This window comes from Colobus angolensis, unplaced genomic scaffold, assembly GCF_000951035.1.
Source record: "Colobus angolensis palliatus isolate OR3802 unplaced genomic scaffold, Cang.pa_1.0 Scaffold47, whole genome shotgun sequence".
Lineage (NCBI taxonomy): Eukaryota > Metazoa > Chordata > Mammalia > Primates > Cercopithecidae > Colobus > Colobus angolensis.
The window spans coordinates 3388421-3403378 of record NW_012118154.1 but is presented as its reverse complement, the minus strand read 5'-3'; the positions used below and the strand labels follow the sequence as shown (position 1 = coordinate 3403378).

Sequence of the window (14958 nt, the reverse complement as noted above, 5' to 3'; positions counted from 1 at the left end):
AAAAATACAAAAAATTAGCCGGGTGTGGTGGCGCACGCCTGTAGTCCCAGCTACTCGGGAGGCTGAGGCAGGAGAATCGCTTGAACCCAGGAGGCAGAGGTTGCAGTGAACCAAGATCGTGCTATTGCATTCCAGCCTGGGCAACAAGAGCGAAATTCCGTCTCAAAAAAAAAAAAAAAAAAAAGAGAGAGAGAGAGAGAGGTACTACTGTGGAAAGGGTAGGAGTTCTTCCCATCCTTAGGGCCTCTCTGGACACCCTGGAACAATGATTCTAACCCTGGCTGTGGGTTACACTAACCAAGGCCCCATATACGACCATTTATTCCAGAATCTCTGGAGATGGGGCCAAAGCACAGCAAGTTTTACGGCTGCCCAGGTGGCTCTGATACGCAGCGGGCTGAGAACGCTTACCCTGGAGCCTCGAGGTATCCAGTTTGAAAACCCATGGGCTGGGATCTCTGCCAGGCCTAGGCACTCAGACCGTGCCTTGTGGTTGGCAACAGACCTCTCTTCTCATGTTCCATGTCCCATGTCCCACTCCCAAACCAAAAACTCCTGATAGGCAAGGGACGAAAAACCAGGGTTTCTCAACCATGCTCTGACATTTTGTGTCTTTCTTCTCTTTCTTTCTTCTTCTTCTTCTTTTTTTTTTCCTGTCTCCGTTTCCTGGTAAACACTGACATTTTGGACGGGATAATTCTTTGCTGTGGGGACTTTCCTGTGCATTGCGGGGTGGTTAGCAGCATCTCCAGTCTCTACCCACCAGAGACCAGTAGTACATCCCCCCCAGTTAAAACAATCCAAAATGACTCCAGATGTTGCAAAATGTCTACCGGGGTGCAAAATCACCCCCATCTGAGAACCACTGTGCTACTCTGAGAGTCTCCCATCCTTCCTCTGCCCTCTCCAGTTGCAGACAGAGGCTAGGCAAGGGCAGAGGCCATGAACAGCAAGTTTAGTTAGGCCTGGCAGGACGGAGGCCTCTGAGGGAGGCCAGGGTTTGAAACTGTTAACACGATGGAGGGAGGGCATGCCCGCGAACCCACCGACATGATCTCACTCTAGCGGGGTGAGTTTTCCAGAACACGCATTCCCGGATTCCTAATCAGTCATAGGAGGGCCTGGAATAGCTTCTGGGGCAGATGCCCCCGCTTTCCCGGAACAGGCAGAAGGGGGTGTGGGTGTGGTGGGAGTGGCGTAGGGGATTCTTTCCTTCTGTAGATATTTTCCTGGCATTGTTGACAGCTGTGTGATTGGTTGAGGGCTGGGGGGGAGGAACTTTCCAGCTGTGGGTGCCTGGGTTCCCAGGAAGCTGTCTGACACTGGGATTGGGGGGGGTCTGGGTTTTTGGGGATTTTCTTGTTTTTTATTATCTCACCAAGCAAAAGCAGGGATGTCTGGGTTTTAGGGTCTGGAGACTGTTTTTGGAGCTGGGACTAAGGGGCTGGCGGGTTCCCCTCCAAGGGATGTAGAAGTTGTGAGTGCATACTCCTTAGAGCTGGAGGCTGGGAGGTTGTCAGCATCTTCACAAGCCACTTTTTGCTTGGAGGTGGTGGGACCTGAGGGAAGACAGAGGATGGGAAGCCTACGGGAGGGGCCTGGGAGGGACAGAGGGAGGGAGGGTGGGTGGTGGAAGGCACTGGGTGGGGTAGGATTCCTGTCCTTATCCCAAAACTCACTCCACCAGGAGACTCAGAACACCCAGAAGCAGGACAACTCCAAAGACGGAGAGGAGCAGAATCTTGGCTTCCCAAAGATCCTGACTTCCTGCAGGGAACCCAGGAGGCAGTGAATGATTCTGGAACGCACACTCACCGACGGGGGAGCCCAAGGGCTCAGGGATCTGGGCAAGGTGGGGCGGGGCCAGGGTGGGTATGAGGACCTGGGAAGCAGCGCTTTCGGGGCCAGCAGGACACCTCCATCCCCTTGCAGGTGGAGCAGTTGTACAGCGTGGTGCTGCCCCCTACAGGAGACAGCAGAGGCAACGCTGGGGAGGGGAGGCCGGGCCTCCACCCTGCCTGGTACCCAGTTTCTTCCTGCAGCTGCCAGGCCCTCCTCTGACACCCTGCAGGCCCCAGGTTCTTGCTACCCCTTTCCTTTCCTACTCACGGCAGACAGGGGGACAGAGAGCTGAAATGAAAGACAAGGAAGGGGTGGGGTGTGAGTGGATGAGCTGCTCACCACACATCCCTTTGGCTAAGACGCTAGGCTCCCCTTGAGGCCCATCCCGCGTCGGTACCTTCCCTGATGTACTCAGGGAGCTTGATCTTTCGAAGCCAACTCCAATATGAAGGGAGTGAGGAGAGAGCCTCTTTGATCTCTGGGGAGGCGGAGAGCAGCTCTGTTGCCCTGGGCCTCGACAGGGCCAGTGCCCCCTCCCTTCACCCAGCCCCCTCCCTGTCAGCCCTCCTGTCTCAGCCCCTCCACCCTTCCCCTCTCACCCCAGCCCCTGCCATCCACCCCTCTCCCTAGTGTCCTCCCAAGCCCCTAGGTCACTCTTTCCCCTTGACCTCACCCATGACCCTCAGGACTCTGTGAGTCTTCTCTGTGACTTTGTTCATGGACACCTCATCTGTGGAGATGGGCAAGGACCAGCGACTCCCTCACCAACTCAGGTTCTGGGGTCTCTCCTGACTTTCCCAGATATGGAGCTCTCTCAGAGAGAGAGGCCAGCATGTCCACAAAGGGCCACAGATGGAGGGCACAGCTGGGAGGTCACATGCCACCCTATGGGGGTATGGGGGTGAGTGCTTGCTGGACTCATCCCTGGATGTCTGATCCTACCTAAGGCAAAGGCCGAGAAGTCCGGGGAGGCCCCACATTCCTTCTGCCCGGCCTCCATCTGGTTGCAGAGCCGAGCCAGGCGGCCTGACAAGTCGTGGCCTGGGAGGCGGCAGAAGACACAAGCCTGGGCGGCTGCCAGAAAAACCCCGCCTAGTGCCAGCCTCCACATGAGGACCACTGGGGGATGGGGCGGGGCTACCCCAGCTGGGCCGAGGAATGCTCTGCAGCCCTGGCTCCAGCCCTTGCCTGGAGGTTCTAGAGTGTTCCAGAACAATGGCACTGCCCATCCTCAGCTAGGGTAAAGCTGGGGCTCAAGGAACTGGGGTCCAGAAGACATCTCCAGCAGGCGATGGGCAGAGAAAGCAGGGCTTCTGTTGTGAGGGGACAGCACCCCCAACCTAGCCCTCAACAGCCTTCACAAGTTTGTGGTTCCAAAAGCAGTTTTATTTTTCTTCTCGTAAATCATGACCAGTGAGAAATAATGCGTGCCCCCCCCCCAGTGAAGAAGCTGTGCATGAGTATCCCACCCGCTCTGGGACCCAGAAATCCCATCCTTTCCCATCTCCTCCCCCACTGTCCGAACTCTTCATCTCCTCTCTCTGCCCTGGGCAGCCTTGGGCCTTCCCCAGCTATCTCCTAGCAACAGGCCCATGGTTGCCTCAGCAACCAAGAGTTCCATACAGGCCTCAGAGGCCCAGCTAAGCCCAGTGACTTCTCTTACCTCTCACCAGGAAGATCCCAGTGACTCAAACCCCACAGACCCCTCCTGGCTACGTAGTGATGCATATACATGCGTGCACATACACACACACACACACACACACACACACACCCTGTGATTAAACTACTAATTGTCAGCCACCTCACAGGTATACCACAGACACACCCTGTGCCAGAAGAGTCACTAGGCAACCCCAAACAGGCCTGGACATGCAGACATCACAGACACTGCAGTCAGCAACACAGATAGGAACCAGGATGCCATGGACCTATACATCAGTCAGACACACGGGCTGATATGCACGCACACATGAGGGAAGGCCAGGACCCAACAAATACTGCCCTCTTCCCCCTGGCCAGCCCTGCTATCAATATAGGATTCTTCCAGATGAGGGATGCTCCAGCCCCATTGCCGTGGGGACTCTCCTAGCTCCCGTGTGTCAACCTAGGGTGGGTTGTGGCCTTTCCACGTCCCTCAGTAGATGGCTTGGAACACAGCAAAGAATTCCTCTTCCCATGTTCCAGAGTGTTCTGGCCTCTCATTGGTCAATCAGGCCAGGCCAGGCCACCCAGCTTCAGGAGGAGAAGCCATGGTCCGAGAGACTGCATTGGGAAAATGCGAAGTCCTCCCTTTTCCCCAGACCTCAATATCCTTCCAGGATTTTGCCAGGTCTGGTCTGGGTAAAGAGATGTTCCCCCCTTTTCCAGTCCCTTAAACACTGAGATCCAAATCAAGGAGAGACTGGAGGTCCCCAGCCTTAGGTGAGAACAAGCCAAGAGAACCTTCCCTACCCCTCCCAGGGTCAGCACAGGTCGAGACCTTCTGGATCATTTGTGAGTCCTTGGTGGGCCAGGTTTGGGAATTCCTGCCCACATCTGAGCTCCAGTCAGGGGCAGGAGAACCCCGACTCTCATAGCTCCTGAAGCAGAGCTGGCAAGAGGCTTCAGGGGTGCCAGTACCCCATTCTCTCTCCTCCCCACAATCAAACTGAGAAGAGTCCTCAGTGCCGGACAAAGCGCAGAGACCGGGAGTTGAGCAGGTCTTCGGGGTCGGGGAAGACAGAGTCTAGGCGGAAGCCGTGCTCGAGAGCCACCCGCAGCACCTCCTCCAGGAAGCTTGGCGTGCCCACCACCTCCCGCCGCTCTCCTGGCCCTCCAGTCCACAGCGGCTGCAGCCCCAGTCTCCCATACTCCACCTCCGGGAGTTCCACGGGGCGGGGGGCCCACTCCAGATGAAAATGTGGGCCCCCCTCTGCCCTATCCCCACTGGCCACACCAAATCGGGCCCGCAAAGCACCTAGACAGTCAGGGTCGGTGCAGAAGAGGTTGGCTCGGAAGGTGTCCACTTGGACGGAGCTCAGCTCATAGTGATGGGGACCCCGGCGAGCAGAGAAGTGCACCAGGCGGGGACTGGCATCGACATCTGCGTGGAGCAGGGCAGCTGTGGGTGCAGGGGTCCCCCGAGAGGCCTCCAGTTCCCGCAGCGCGTCCAGGAGGGGCCGGATCTGGTAGAAGTCAGCCTCTGCCCTGAGCAGCGCTGTCTCTCCGTACCCGCGGGGCAGGTCCAGGCGGCCCAGCCTCAGGAAATTGAGGATGTGCCGGAAGGCCTTGCCATCCCGATCGATGAAGTAGTGGCCGCCTCCTTGCGGATTGAGGTTAGGAGGCATGGGGGTGCCGGCCCTAAACATGGCCCCCAGCATGGAGTCTGGGAAGCGGGTCAGGGTCTCCAAAGTGGTGGAATATAGTGTGCCCCCCACATTCAGGGTCACGGGGCCCCCAAAGGAGGGGGGCGAAGAGGGCACAGGAGGAGGAGAAATTTTGGGAACCACAGGAGACACCGAAAGAAAAAAAAAGGCACAACTTCCTGGGTGTGTGCAGAATTGGGTCGAAGTTGTCAGATTCGCTGGGTTGGAGGCACAGGTGGAGCACACGCAGTAAGGTTGGGGGCTCACCCCAGCTACTTTGGTGGTGGATGGGGAGCTGGTCTCAGGACACAGAAATCCCCAAAGGGTTGAGAGAAGAGATGAAAAGAGCAGAGGGCAGCCAGAGAGGGGAAGGGAGCTTGAGGTTTGGACGTATCGGATTTGAGGTGGTCAGCGACAGCCCTCTGTGGTCTTCAGACAGTGGGTTTCCGGAATCCAACCAGCAGATGACGGTGGCGAGCACAGGGCCGACTCTGAAGGGCTGGCTTCCGAGACCCCGGGCAGATCGCTGCCGCCGTGGATGAGTTCCCCAGGGCTCTGGGGCCACTCAGAGGCCTGGCCTGGCTGCCGGCGCGGGTCCCAGGAGATAGATACGGAACTGACGGGAGCGGATGGCGGAGCCCCCTTGTATCCGCCGGGGAGCGATGATGCGTGTGCTCAGCCCGGGCTGGGGAGTGTCCGAGGGCTCTGATGGAAACAGCCAGGAGTCTCGGGACCCGGCCGCGCCGCCTTCCCTGGGTGTCGCCGCAGCCGCTGAGGCCCTCTCCGCCCCCAGGAAGTGGCCTAAGGGCAGCGGCCCGGGGCCCTTTAAGAGACAGCCCCGCCCCTTGGCGCCCCGCCCCCGCCCCCGCGAGGCTCGCGCTGCTCGGGCGGAGGCGGGAGGCTGGAGACGAGTCTCGGACGCGAGAGACTGGGCGGACTGGCTGGACTGGCAGACGCTGGCGGGACGGGGTGACTCAGGCACGTCGTCCCGGATGTGGCCGGGACCTCCCCGCCGCCCCTACAGGTGTGCCCGACCTCACGTCTCCAACTCGGCGGGGCTGGAGCCTCTAACCCCACCGCTCAGAGCCCGAGGCCCGGCCCGGGAGCCGTGTCCCTCCCAGCGGCTCCCCCGGGGAATTCCCGAGGGGGCGGGTGCTGAGCCGCCGCATTCCGGGGATGCCTTCCGGCCGGGGTGGCCCGGGCGCGCTCTCTCCGCGGCGGCGGCGGGGCCAGCGAGCCCCAGGGCCAGCCCCACCCCTCGGCAGGACTGGGCCGGCCTGGTCACCCCAGCCCGAGAGCCCCCGCCCCGCAACGCCCGGCGCTTGGGTCGCGGCCGAAGCTGCCGCCTCGCTCCCTGGAGTCGCCCCTTGCTGGACTCGAGGTCGCAAACCCCCAGCCGCTCCCCGCACCCCGGGAGCCTCAGCGCCCAACACCCTACAGGTCCAAAGGTGGCGCCCAAGAAGTGAACCAGAAGGGAAGAGCGAAGCACGGAAGCTTTAATGGCAGAGGGCCCGGTGACGGGGAGGGGAGGGAGGCGCAGACCCTTAGGGCCTGGGGTCACAGCGTGTGGAGGTCGTGACTGCGCCGGCTCAGCTTCTCCGGGTCGTCTGACGCCATAAGGGAGAAGTCGCGGAAGATGTCGAGATACGTCTCATCTCCTGAGGGAGGGAGGAAAGGCCGGGAGGCGGCTGGGCCCCAGTGCAGAAGGGCAGGATCCGGCGTTTGGGGCCCGCCTGGGGACCTCGCGCTCCGAGCCTGGATGGGAACGTGCGCGCCGCGAGCACCGCGCCAGCGCCTATGCCTTGCCAGGGCCTGGCACGTCGCATGCGCCCAATACGCATTTGTTAAATAACGGAATGAATGCAGCTGGGCACTAGGGAGAGAGGTCACCGTGGACCAGAAACCCAGAGTTCGGGTGTTGGGCCTGGGGGGTGTGGTGGGTGTATTCTTTACCTGCCTGCCCCTGGGCCGCTTCAGCCTCCCTCATCTTTGCCAGTCGTAGCCTGAAGGGAAGGGAATTAAGACATGAACGACGCTATACTTGGCCGGGCGCGGGGGTTCACGCCTGTTATCCCAACACTTTGGGAGGCCGAGGCAGGTAGATCACGAGGTCAGGAGATCAAGACCGTCCTGGACAACATGGTGAAACCCTGTCTCTACTAAAAATACAAAAAATTAGCCGGGTGTGGTGGCGCACGCCTGTAGTCCCAGCTACTCGGGAGGCTGAGGCAGGAGAATCGCTTGAACCCAGGAGGCGGAGGTTGCAGTGAGCTGAGATGGCACCACTGCACTCTAACGTGGGCGACAGAGTGAGACTCCGTCTCAAAAAAAAAGAAGGACACTATTCTCACCTCCCCCACCAACTTCCCATCCTTTGAGCTGGGTTGCGTTCGTTCATCTGCCCACCCGGGGTCACGTCTAGTGCTAAAAAGATGCCTGACGGCAATGTTGATGGGCGAATGACGCCGCGAATGACGCCTCTCAGGGTGGGCCAAGCATCCTCGCACCCTGCCCGCCCTCCCGCCTGCCTTCTACTCCACGCCCCAATGCACACTTGGCGCAGCCTTTCTTGAGCCTGGCCCAGGCGCTGGCCCAGCCCTTCCCCAGGCCCCACCAGGCAGGCTCCAGTTTCTGCATCAGCCCCGCCCGCCTGAAAGTGGGCGGGTGGTGGTGGTGGGGTGCCAGCGCCAGCCCCTGCCCTTCAGGCATTCTCACAGAGTGACGATGTCAGCGTTGGCTGTTTCCATGGCGATGGTCAGAGGGTCCCTGCCTTCAGAGTCTCGAGCCCCCAGATCAGCCCCCCGTTTCAGGAACAGGCAGGCGAGGCTGGAGAGAAGAGCCAGGGTGAGCCAGCCACCCAGCTCCTCCCAGCCTTCCTCCCCATGGCTGTCATCCCTACCCTGTGTGGCCAAGAATGGTTGCGTGGTGCAGCGGGCCCCGGCCCATACTGTCTGCTTGGTTCACATTCGCCCCGTTCTGGAGGAGAAACTCACAGGCCAGAAGAGAATTCTGCATGGAGAGATCGAGAAGGGGGGTTGAGGGTGGCATCCCTAGTGGTGGATTTCAAGATGTCTTAGGATGGCGCCAGTTCACAGAATGGGAGGGTGGGGTGTGTTAATCAGGAGTGTGGAAGGGGTTACAGCTAACTCAGGCTTGACTCTATCTCTTTGCATGTATTCATATATAAATCTGTAGTACAAGCTTATGAGGTATGTTACTGTTTTACAGATGAGACTGAGATTGTTAAAAGTCTCCTGTAAGGGGTGAGAGCCTGGGTTCAAACTCAGGTTCTCTGCCTCCAAATCACACACTCTTAGCAACCAGTCTCTGTTGCTGATATCTCTCTATGGGTGGAGGCCCTCGGGAACAGGTCGTGGGAAGAGGAGGTAAGGGCAGGGCCTAGAGTCAGGAGTAGGTGTCAGAGCCCTAGGGTGGGGTGGGGAGGTAAGCAGGGCTCTCACAGCAGCTGTGGCCTGGATCAGCGGTGTGGCATTCTCTTGGCCCCCATTGACCCAGTTGACATCAGCTCCATGGGCAAGGGCATCGGCCATGGTGGGAAGAGATGGAGGATGCCCAGACGCTCGAAACAGCAAGGCCCCAGGGTGCAGGCTTCCCAGGTCCTCAGAGGGGGGCTCTGTTCGGGGGATTTGGTTCTTTTAGGGGGAAGCAGCTCCGAGTCTGGGAAGAAAACCCTCAGCACAGTGCCCCGATGCTCTAACGGGACATGTCTTTTGTAAATGGTGGGGAGCTTGGGACTGTGGAGGGAACAGAGTGTGCAGGCGTGGGTATGTGGAAGTGTGAGTATGCATGTGTACGAGTCCCTAGGGTGTGGGGGAGAGACGGCATCACCACCTCATCCAGTCCAACCACCCCAACTGCTGGGATGACACAGGTGAGCTGACTGCCTGACACTCAGCCTCAGCTCTCAACCCCTGCCGCTCCAGCCAAACCCACCCCTCCTTTTCTCATGCTGCTGGCACCCTTTACCCTACCTGCCCACACCCAGCCCCACATTCCTTCCCATTCTTCATGTCACACTCCACTGTAACCCCTGAAACGGCAGTCCGGTCCCTCCGACATTCTCCGGGGAAAGGCCTGGGCTTCACACTCTGTGCCTCCCTGCAGGACCCAGCACGGTGCCAAGTACACAGCAGGTGCTCAATGAATGCCCAGCCAACCCTATACCTGGCTTGGATCTCAAGCTCCCTGGCCGGGGCCTGATGGAAGGCTTTGGGGGCACAGGAGGCTGCCCCCTTGGGGGCCCCCGGCCACCTCTTCGCCCTCGAATCTCAGGCAGCTTGGTCAGGAACTTCTTCTCCACATATTTAGCATGAATCCAGGCCTCCTTCTCCTGCCTGTGGGAGGGGAGAAGCATGCAGTCTTCCCTCTTCTTGCTCCAGGTATCCCCCATTCCCCTGGGAGGCTAAACCCCAAGCTTACCGGGAGCAGCTGGGCCCTGGTTTCTTCACTGCCATGGCCTCCACACGGGCCTCATAGATCTGGTTGATGACGACATTTCCCAGCTCACACATGAGCTTCGAGAGGCCCAGGCAGAGGCAGAGACAGGTAAGGTAGGGGTGAGTGATTCCTCAGGGGTCTCGCCCCTGCACCCCCATGTCCTTGCCCTGCCCCAGGTTCTTGCCCCCAATCTTCACAATACCCCAAGTTACCTTCACTAGTTCTGGCTCCCATGAGTCAAGGGTCAGAGACCGGACTTTGGAGAAGTGAACACCAAGGCTCCTGGAGGGCCAGAGGGGAGGGTGAGGCCCTGTGCGGGGCAGTGGCCTGGGCAGCTGCTGCTGCTCCTGAAGACACTGGGAGGCAAGGCTGGCATGGGGGCCCATGCGGAGGTGCTGGCCCAGGAAGCAGGGCAGCTGCGGCCATGTAGCTGCCATGTAGCCTTGCCCTGGCCCTGGCAGGACCCTGCCTCGTCACCGATTCCTTCTTCCTTAGGTTTCATTTCAAGGCTCCAGCCACCTCCCTTCTCTAGTGACATTTTGGCCTGGGCAACCTCTCCCATGTCACCTCTCTTCCACCGCACTGAGGCGGGGGGCAAGGGCCTTAGACACTTGCTAAGGCCTCATGAGCGTTTCTCTGCCTGGTCTTCCTTGGCTCCCCCAGCCTCAGCAGCCTGGACCCCACGCTTCTTCCAACCAAGCCAACAAATTCTGGGTATCCCCCAATTCTGGCCAGACTAGGACACAGAGGGGCCAGGCCCACCTGGGTCCAACTGGCACCCCACAGGCTTGGGCCCAGGCCTGGTACCCAGTGACAAAGCCAGAAGCTAAGAGAGGAAGCCAAGACAGGGAAGGAAGAGGGGCCAGTGTGATGAGCTGTCTATTGGAGCCACACTGTGGCCCAAAGGAGTGGGGCCCCCGCCTGGGCCTCATGGAGTAACCTGTGGATGCCGGAACACTGAATGCAGAGGGTGACACCAAGGTTGATGCTGGCCCACTCTGGGGCTGGCTCCCGGCAGTCGCAGCACTGGGCATTGCCATCCACACTCTGGACCTGTGCCACCACGTGCCCGGCTCCCCCAGACTCCCTTCCCCTGGCCATTCCACCACAGCCCAGGGTGGCAGCAGAGCCTATGGCCAGGTGTCCCGAGCCCTGGAGAAGAGAAGAAAGGGTGGCCTAAGGTAAGGGGTGCCCCATCTCCATGGGCAGCCTGGCTCCGCACCCCCAGGTTAAGTTACCTGGCCTGGACCCCGGGGGCTGTCATCAAGGTGAGCCTGACTGAAGGCAGAAGCGATGCTGCTCTGCACAGCACTGACCCACAGCTGCAGGAGGCGCTCTGAGTCAGCCTGGAGGAGGCAGGACCTAGGTAGGAGGGTGAGGGAGATGGCAGAGGGGTCTGAGGCCTGGGAAGCAAAGTGGCAGGATGAGCAGGCTGACATCCAGCCAGTGTTTAACCAGTTCCAGTGGCATTGAAAGACTTCTGTACCAGTTGGTAATATTCTCCTGAATATCCCCCATCATCCTGTACCCTCTTCCACAATGGCCCCCCAGTACAGCCACCAAAGGGTTAAATTAAGGTCTGGAGCTGCATGGGGGGCCTCCATTGTCGTGGGCCTCCATTGTCGTGAGCCCTGCCTTTCAGATTGGCAACTGTTTAGATATGTTAGAGTATCACCCCTGGGGACTGCACTCACTTGCTGGTGGACACCACCTCAAAGCAGAACCGCCTTTCTGAGTCAGGGCAGAGTTTCACTGTGCAGAGACGAAGGTCATCCACCACCACAGTCACAGGGTCCTGGCGGGATAAGGTGATAAGGGGGCAGATGTCCAGCTGCAGGCAAGGGCTGAGTCTCCCTGGGGCCCAGGCATCCAGGACCCAGGCCCACTCACCTTGTACTTCTTCTGGTAAACCAGTTGGTTGCTCTGAATGGTGAACCAGCGTCTGTAAGAGAAGGAAATCATTATAGACATGGGCAGCTTTAGGATGAGGGACGGAAGAGAGGCTGTGCTCTTTGCCTATGAGGATCTTACTGAGAGGAGAGACACCTAGGCTGACTGTTCCACGAGACATTCCAGAGAAAGGTGGACAGTTGTGTAGCCTGGAACATCTAAAGGATGCTATTTAGTCATATCTTGGACAATCCAGATTTCATATAGTTATGAAGACAACTTTCCAGCAGATGGCAGTAACATTATTTTTCTAATAAAATGTCTATTGCTACAATTTAAAAAATACTATTTAGGCTGGGCTCACACCTGTAGTGCTAGCACTTTGGGAGGCCGATGGGGGCGGTGGATCACCCAAGGTCAGGAGTTTGAGACCACCCTGACCAATGTGGTGGAACCCCGTCTCTACTAAAAATACAAAAATTAGCTGGGCATGGTGGCAGGCGCCTGTAATCCCACCTACTTGGGAGGCTGAGGCAGGAGAATCGCTTGAACCCAGGAAGCGGAGGTTGCAGTGAGCCGAGATCGTACCACTGCACTCCGGGCTGGGCAACAGAGCGAGGCTCTGTCAAAAAGAAAAGAGAAAAGAAAAGAAAGAATCTTGGGGGCCAGGTACAGTGGCTCATGCCTGTAATCCCAGCAATCTGGGAGGCCAAGGTGGGCGGATTGCTTGATGTCAGGAGTTTGTGACCAGCCTGGGCAACATGCTGAAACCCTGTCTCTATCAAAAATACAAAAATTAGCCAGGCATGATGGCGCACACCTGTGGTCCCAGCTATTTAGGATGCTGAGGAGGGACGATCACTTGAACTCAGGGGCGGAGGTTGCAGTGAGCCAAGACTGTGTCACTGCACTCCAGTCTGGGCAACAGAGTGACACCCCATCTCAAAAAACAGAAAAAAAAAAAAAGTATCTTGGGGAAGCGGCTCCATTTTCTAATTTGCACAGAGATCCCATATGGGCTAGCAGGGGCCCTCGAAGGGGAAGGAGTCAAGTCACAGCATGCTGCCATCCTGTTCCAAACCCTACAGCGGCTCCCAATTGACCTCAGAGTAGACCCCAAATCCCTACAAAAATCTATACGGCCCTATAATGACTCATGCCCCCATTAGCTCCAGTTTCATCTCCTACACATCCTCCTCCCTCACTCTGTCCAGACCCAGGGCCACCACCCTGCTCTTCCAACTCCCCAGCTATCTCAGGGCCTTGGCACTGGCTCTTCCTCCTGTCTAGAACTTTCTTCCCCAGATATCCTTCAAGTCTTTGTTCAAAAGTTACCTTCTCATGAAGCCCACACTGCCCAGCTATTTAGAACTGCAACCCCTACCCAGCTCTCCACATTCCTTGCTTTATTATCTTTCTCCTATAGCACTATCACTTTCCAACATAGCACGTAATTTACCGACTAGGTTTATCGTCTTCCTTTGCTGATGGAATGTAAACTCTACTGAGGCAGGGGGGTTCATCCGTTTTTCCTTGCAGTGCTTAGCGTGCTATTACCACTCGAAAATACATAATTGGGTGGGGTAGGCTGATTGGGGTGTTCTCTCCTCACCTGCTCCAGGTCTTAAATGCGTTGCTGGCCCGTTTGAAGAGATGTCCTTCCATCACCAGGCCACCGGGCCCCTCTCTTAAGCTTGGTTCTGGCTCCTCCCCACCCAGCTCCTGGAGGCACAAAGAGGTTCAAAGGGCAACTGAGATGGGCAGAGACCAAGGCCATAGGCATCTGCCTCCTGCCCGAAGCCCTAGCCCTCACTTCTGCTTTTTGAAATATTTTTTAAAATTTATTTTTAGAGACAGGGTCTTGTTCTTTCACCCAGGCTTAAGTGCAGTCGTGTGATCATAGCTACTGCAGTCTTGAACTCTTGGGCTCAAGTGATCCTCCCACCTCAGCCCCCTGAGTAGCTAGAACTACAGGTGCATGCCACCACACCAGCTAATTTTAAAATTTTCTGTAGAGATGGAGTTTCACTATGATGCCTAGACTAATCTTCAACTCCAGGCCTCAAGCGATCCTCCCACCTCAGCCTCCCAACATGTTGGGATGACGGTCGTGGGCCACCGCACCTGGCCCCTCACCTTCTGTTTCAGCAGCACGTGTCTCTGCTCCATGTCCCTCTTCTCTCGTGCGGAATTCAAGACCAGCTGGTGCAACTGGGCACAGGAAAGGCATCTCAGATGCCCAAGGCCCCCCAGTTAGGAGTCCCTAACCTCCCTCCACCACCTGCTGTGCCCTGGGGGCCCCACCTGGGCGCCCAGCTCCTTTCGATACTGGGACAGCTGGCTCAGCTCCTCGTGGCCCTGCTGGAAATGGGTAGCCTGGGCTTCCACCAAACACAGCGCCTGGGGGACAAGGTGGGCAGTGGGTGGGCGGAGGAAGAACCCCTCTCCCCTTTCCCTTGTGCTGGCAGCAGGCTCCTCTCCACCCTGCCCTCACCCCCGCCACTACTCACAAACTCCATGATGTCAAACTTCCTCTTGTCCTCAATTACATTGATCTGAGGACGTAAAAAGACCCAGGTTAGTCTTGAAAATACAGCACCCCTTCCCACTGCACAGTGGGGACCCCCCAGCCTCGAGGTGACACCTGAGGCTCTGGTACCCCAGGAAGACAGGTTGGGGTAGGCACCTGCAGGGCATAATCCAGTGCCCGTCCCCGGTACCCAGCTCGCGCCGTCCTCAAAGCAGCTCCTGCCTCTTCTGCCTCCTGGGCCCGGCGCCTGGGAACCTCTGCGTTGTGGGTCAGGGCAGCCTCCAGGCTCTCAGCCCCCCGCCAGAAATCCCGGCGAGCCTCTCGGAAACCCCGAAGACCTCTGAGGATGGGAAGATAACACAGAATCGCAGCTAACACCCACCTGCCCCAGCAGAGCATTCCCAGGGTAAAGCCCTCATGTCCTTTCAGTTAGTCTCTGCATGTGGGAAACCCAAGGAGATCCCTGGGATGGAAGTCAGGACATCAGAAACCCCCAATCTCACAACTCCGCCACTGGGGAGGCCCCTGTGGTCATGGGAAGAGGGCGGCGCGGCTGGTTTCCAAGAAATAAGGCTCCTTTCCCTCCCATCTCACTCCGCCTTTTTTTTTTTTTTTTTTGTGACAGGGTCTTTTGCTCTGTTACCCAGGGTGGAGTACAGTGGCACAATCACAGCTCACCGCAGCCTTGACCTCCAGACTCAAGCAATTCTCCTGCTTCAGGCTCCCAAGAAGCTGGGACAACAGACATGTGCCACCACGCCCGGCTATTTTTTTTATTTTTTATTTTTATTTTTTTTGAGTCAGAGTCTCGCTGTGTTTCCCAGGCTGGAGTGCAGTAGCGTGATCTTGGCTCACTGCAGCCTCCACCTCCTGGGTTCAAGTGATTCTCCT

At 57.9% G+C, this 14958-nt stretch overlaps 3 protein-coding genes across 3 annotated transcripts in view; all 3 read right to left on the bottom strand.

The window, feature by feature from the left end:
* Positions 1-1461: 1461 nt before the first annotated feature.
* TMEM95 (transmembrane protein 95) lies at positions 1462-2974 on the bottom strand. The gene is made up of 7 exons (XM_011958506.1): positions 2785-2974; positions 2516-2572; positions 2240-2320; positions 2110-2130; positions 1883-1963; positions 1680-1767; positions 1462-1559 (listed from the first exon to the last, which is right to left on the bottom strand). Exons 1-7 carry the CDS (start codon positions 2951-2953, stop codon positions 1526-1528), a joined length of 531 nt encoding a protein of 176 aa, XP_011813896.1. The 5' UTR covers positions 2954-2974; the 3' UTR covers positions 1462-1525.
* A 232-nt stretch (positions 2975-3206) lies between these two features.
* Positions 3207-6254, bottom strand: KCTD11 (potassium channel tetramerization domain containing 11). The gene has a single exon (XM_011958505.1). It carries the CDS (start codon positions 5202-5204, stop codon positions 4506-4508), a length of 699 nt encoding a protein of 232 aa, XP_011813895.1. The 5' UTR covers positions 5205-6254; the 3' UTR covers positions 3207-4505.
* A 410-nt stretch (positions 6255-6664) lies between these two features.
* Positions 6665-14958, bottom strand: part of ACAP1 (ArfGAP with coiled-coil, ankyrin repeat and PH domains 1) — a 14866-nt gene continuing 6572 nt past the window's right edge. Inside the window, exons 6-22 of the mRNA XM_011958504.1 lie at positions 14224-14407; positions 14048-14092; positions 13842-13937; positions 13674-13748; positions 13150-13259; positions 11538-11589; positions 11342-11442; positions 10886-11009; positions 10588-10799; positions 9860-9929; positions 9630-9724; positions 9375-9544; positions 8651-8823; positions 8089-8198; positions 7905-8015; positions 7143-7192; positions 6665-6847 (exon numbers count right to left, since the gene is read on the bottom strand). Of these exons, the coding sequence (XP_011813894.1) occupies positions 6747-6847; positions 7143-7192; positions 7905-8015; positions 8089-8198; positions 8651-8823; positions 9375-9544; positions 9630-9724; positions 9860-9929; positions 10588-10799; positions 10886-11009; positions 11342-11442; positions 11538-11589; positions 13150-13259; positions 13674-13748; positions 13842-13937; positions 14048-14092; positions 14224-14407 (1879 nt within the window). The 3' untranslated portion in view covers positions 6665-6746. The remainder of the gene's footprint in view (positions 6848-7142; positions 7193-7904; positions 8016-8088; positions 8199-8650; positions 8824-9374; positions 9545-9629; positions 9725-9859; positions 9930-10587; positions 10800-10885; positions 11010-11341; positions 11443-11537; positions 11590-13149; positions 13260-13673; positions 13749-13841; positions 13938-14047; positions 14093-14223; positions 14408-14958) is intronic.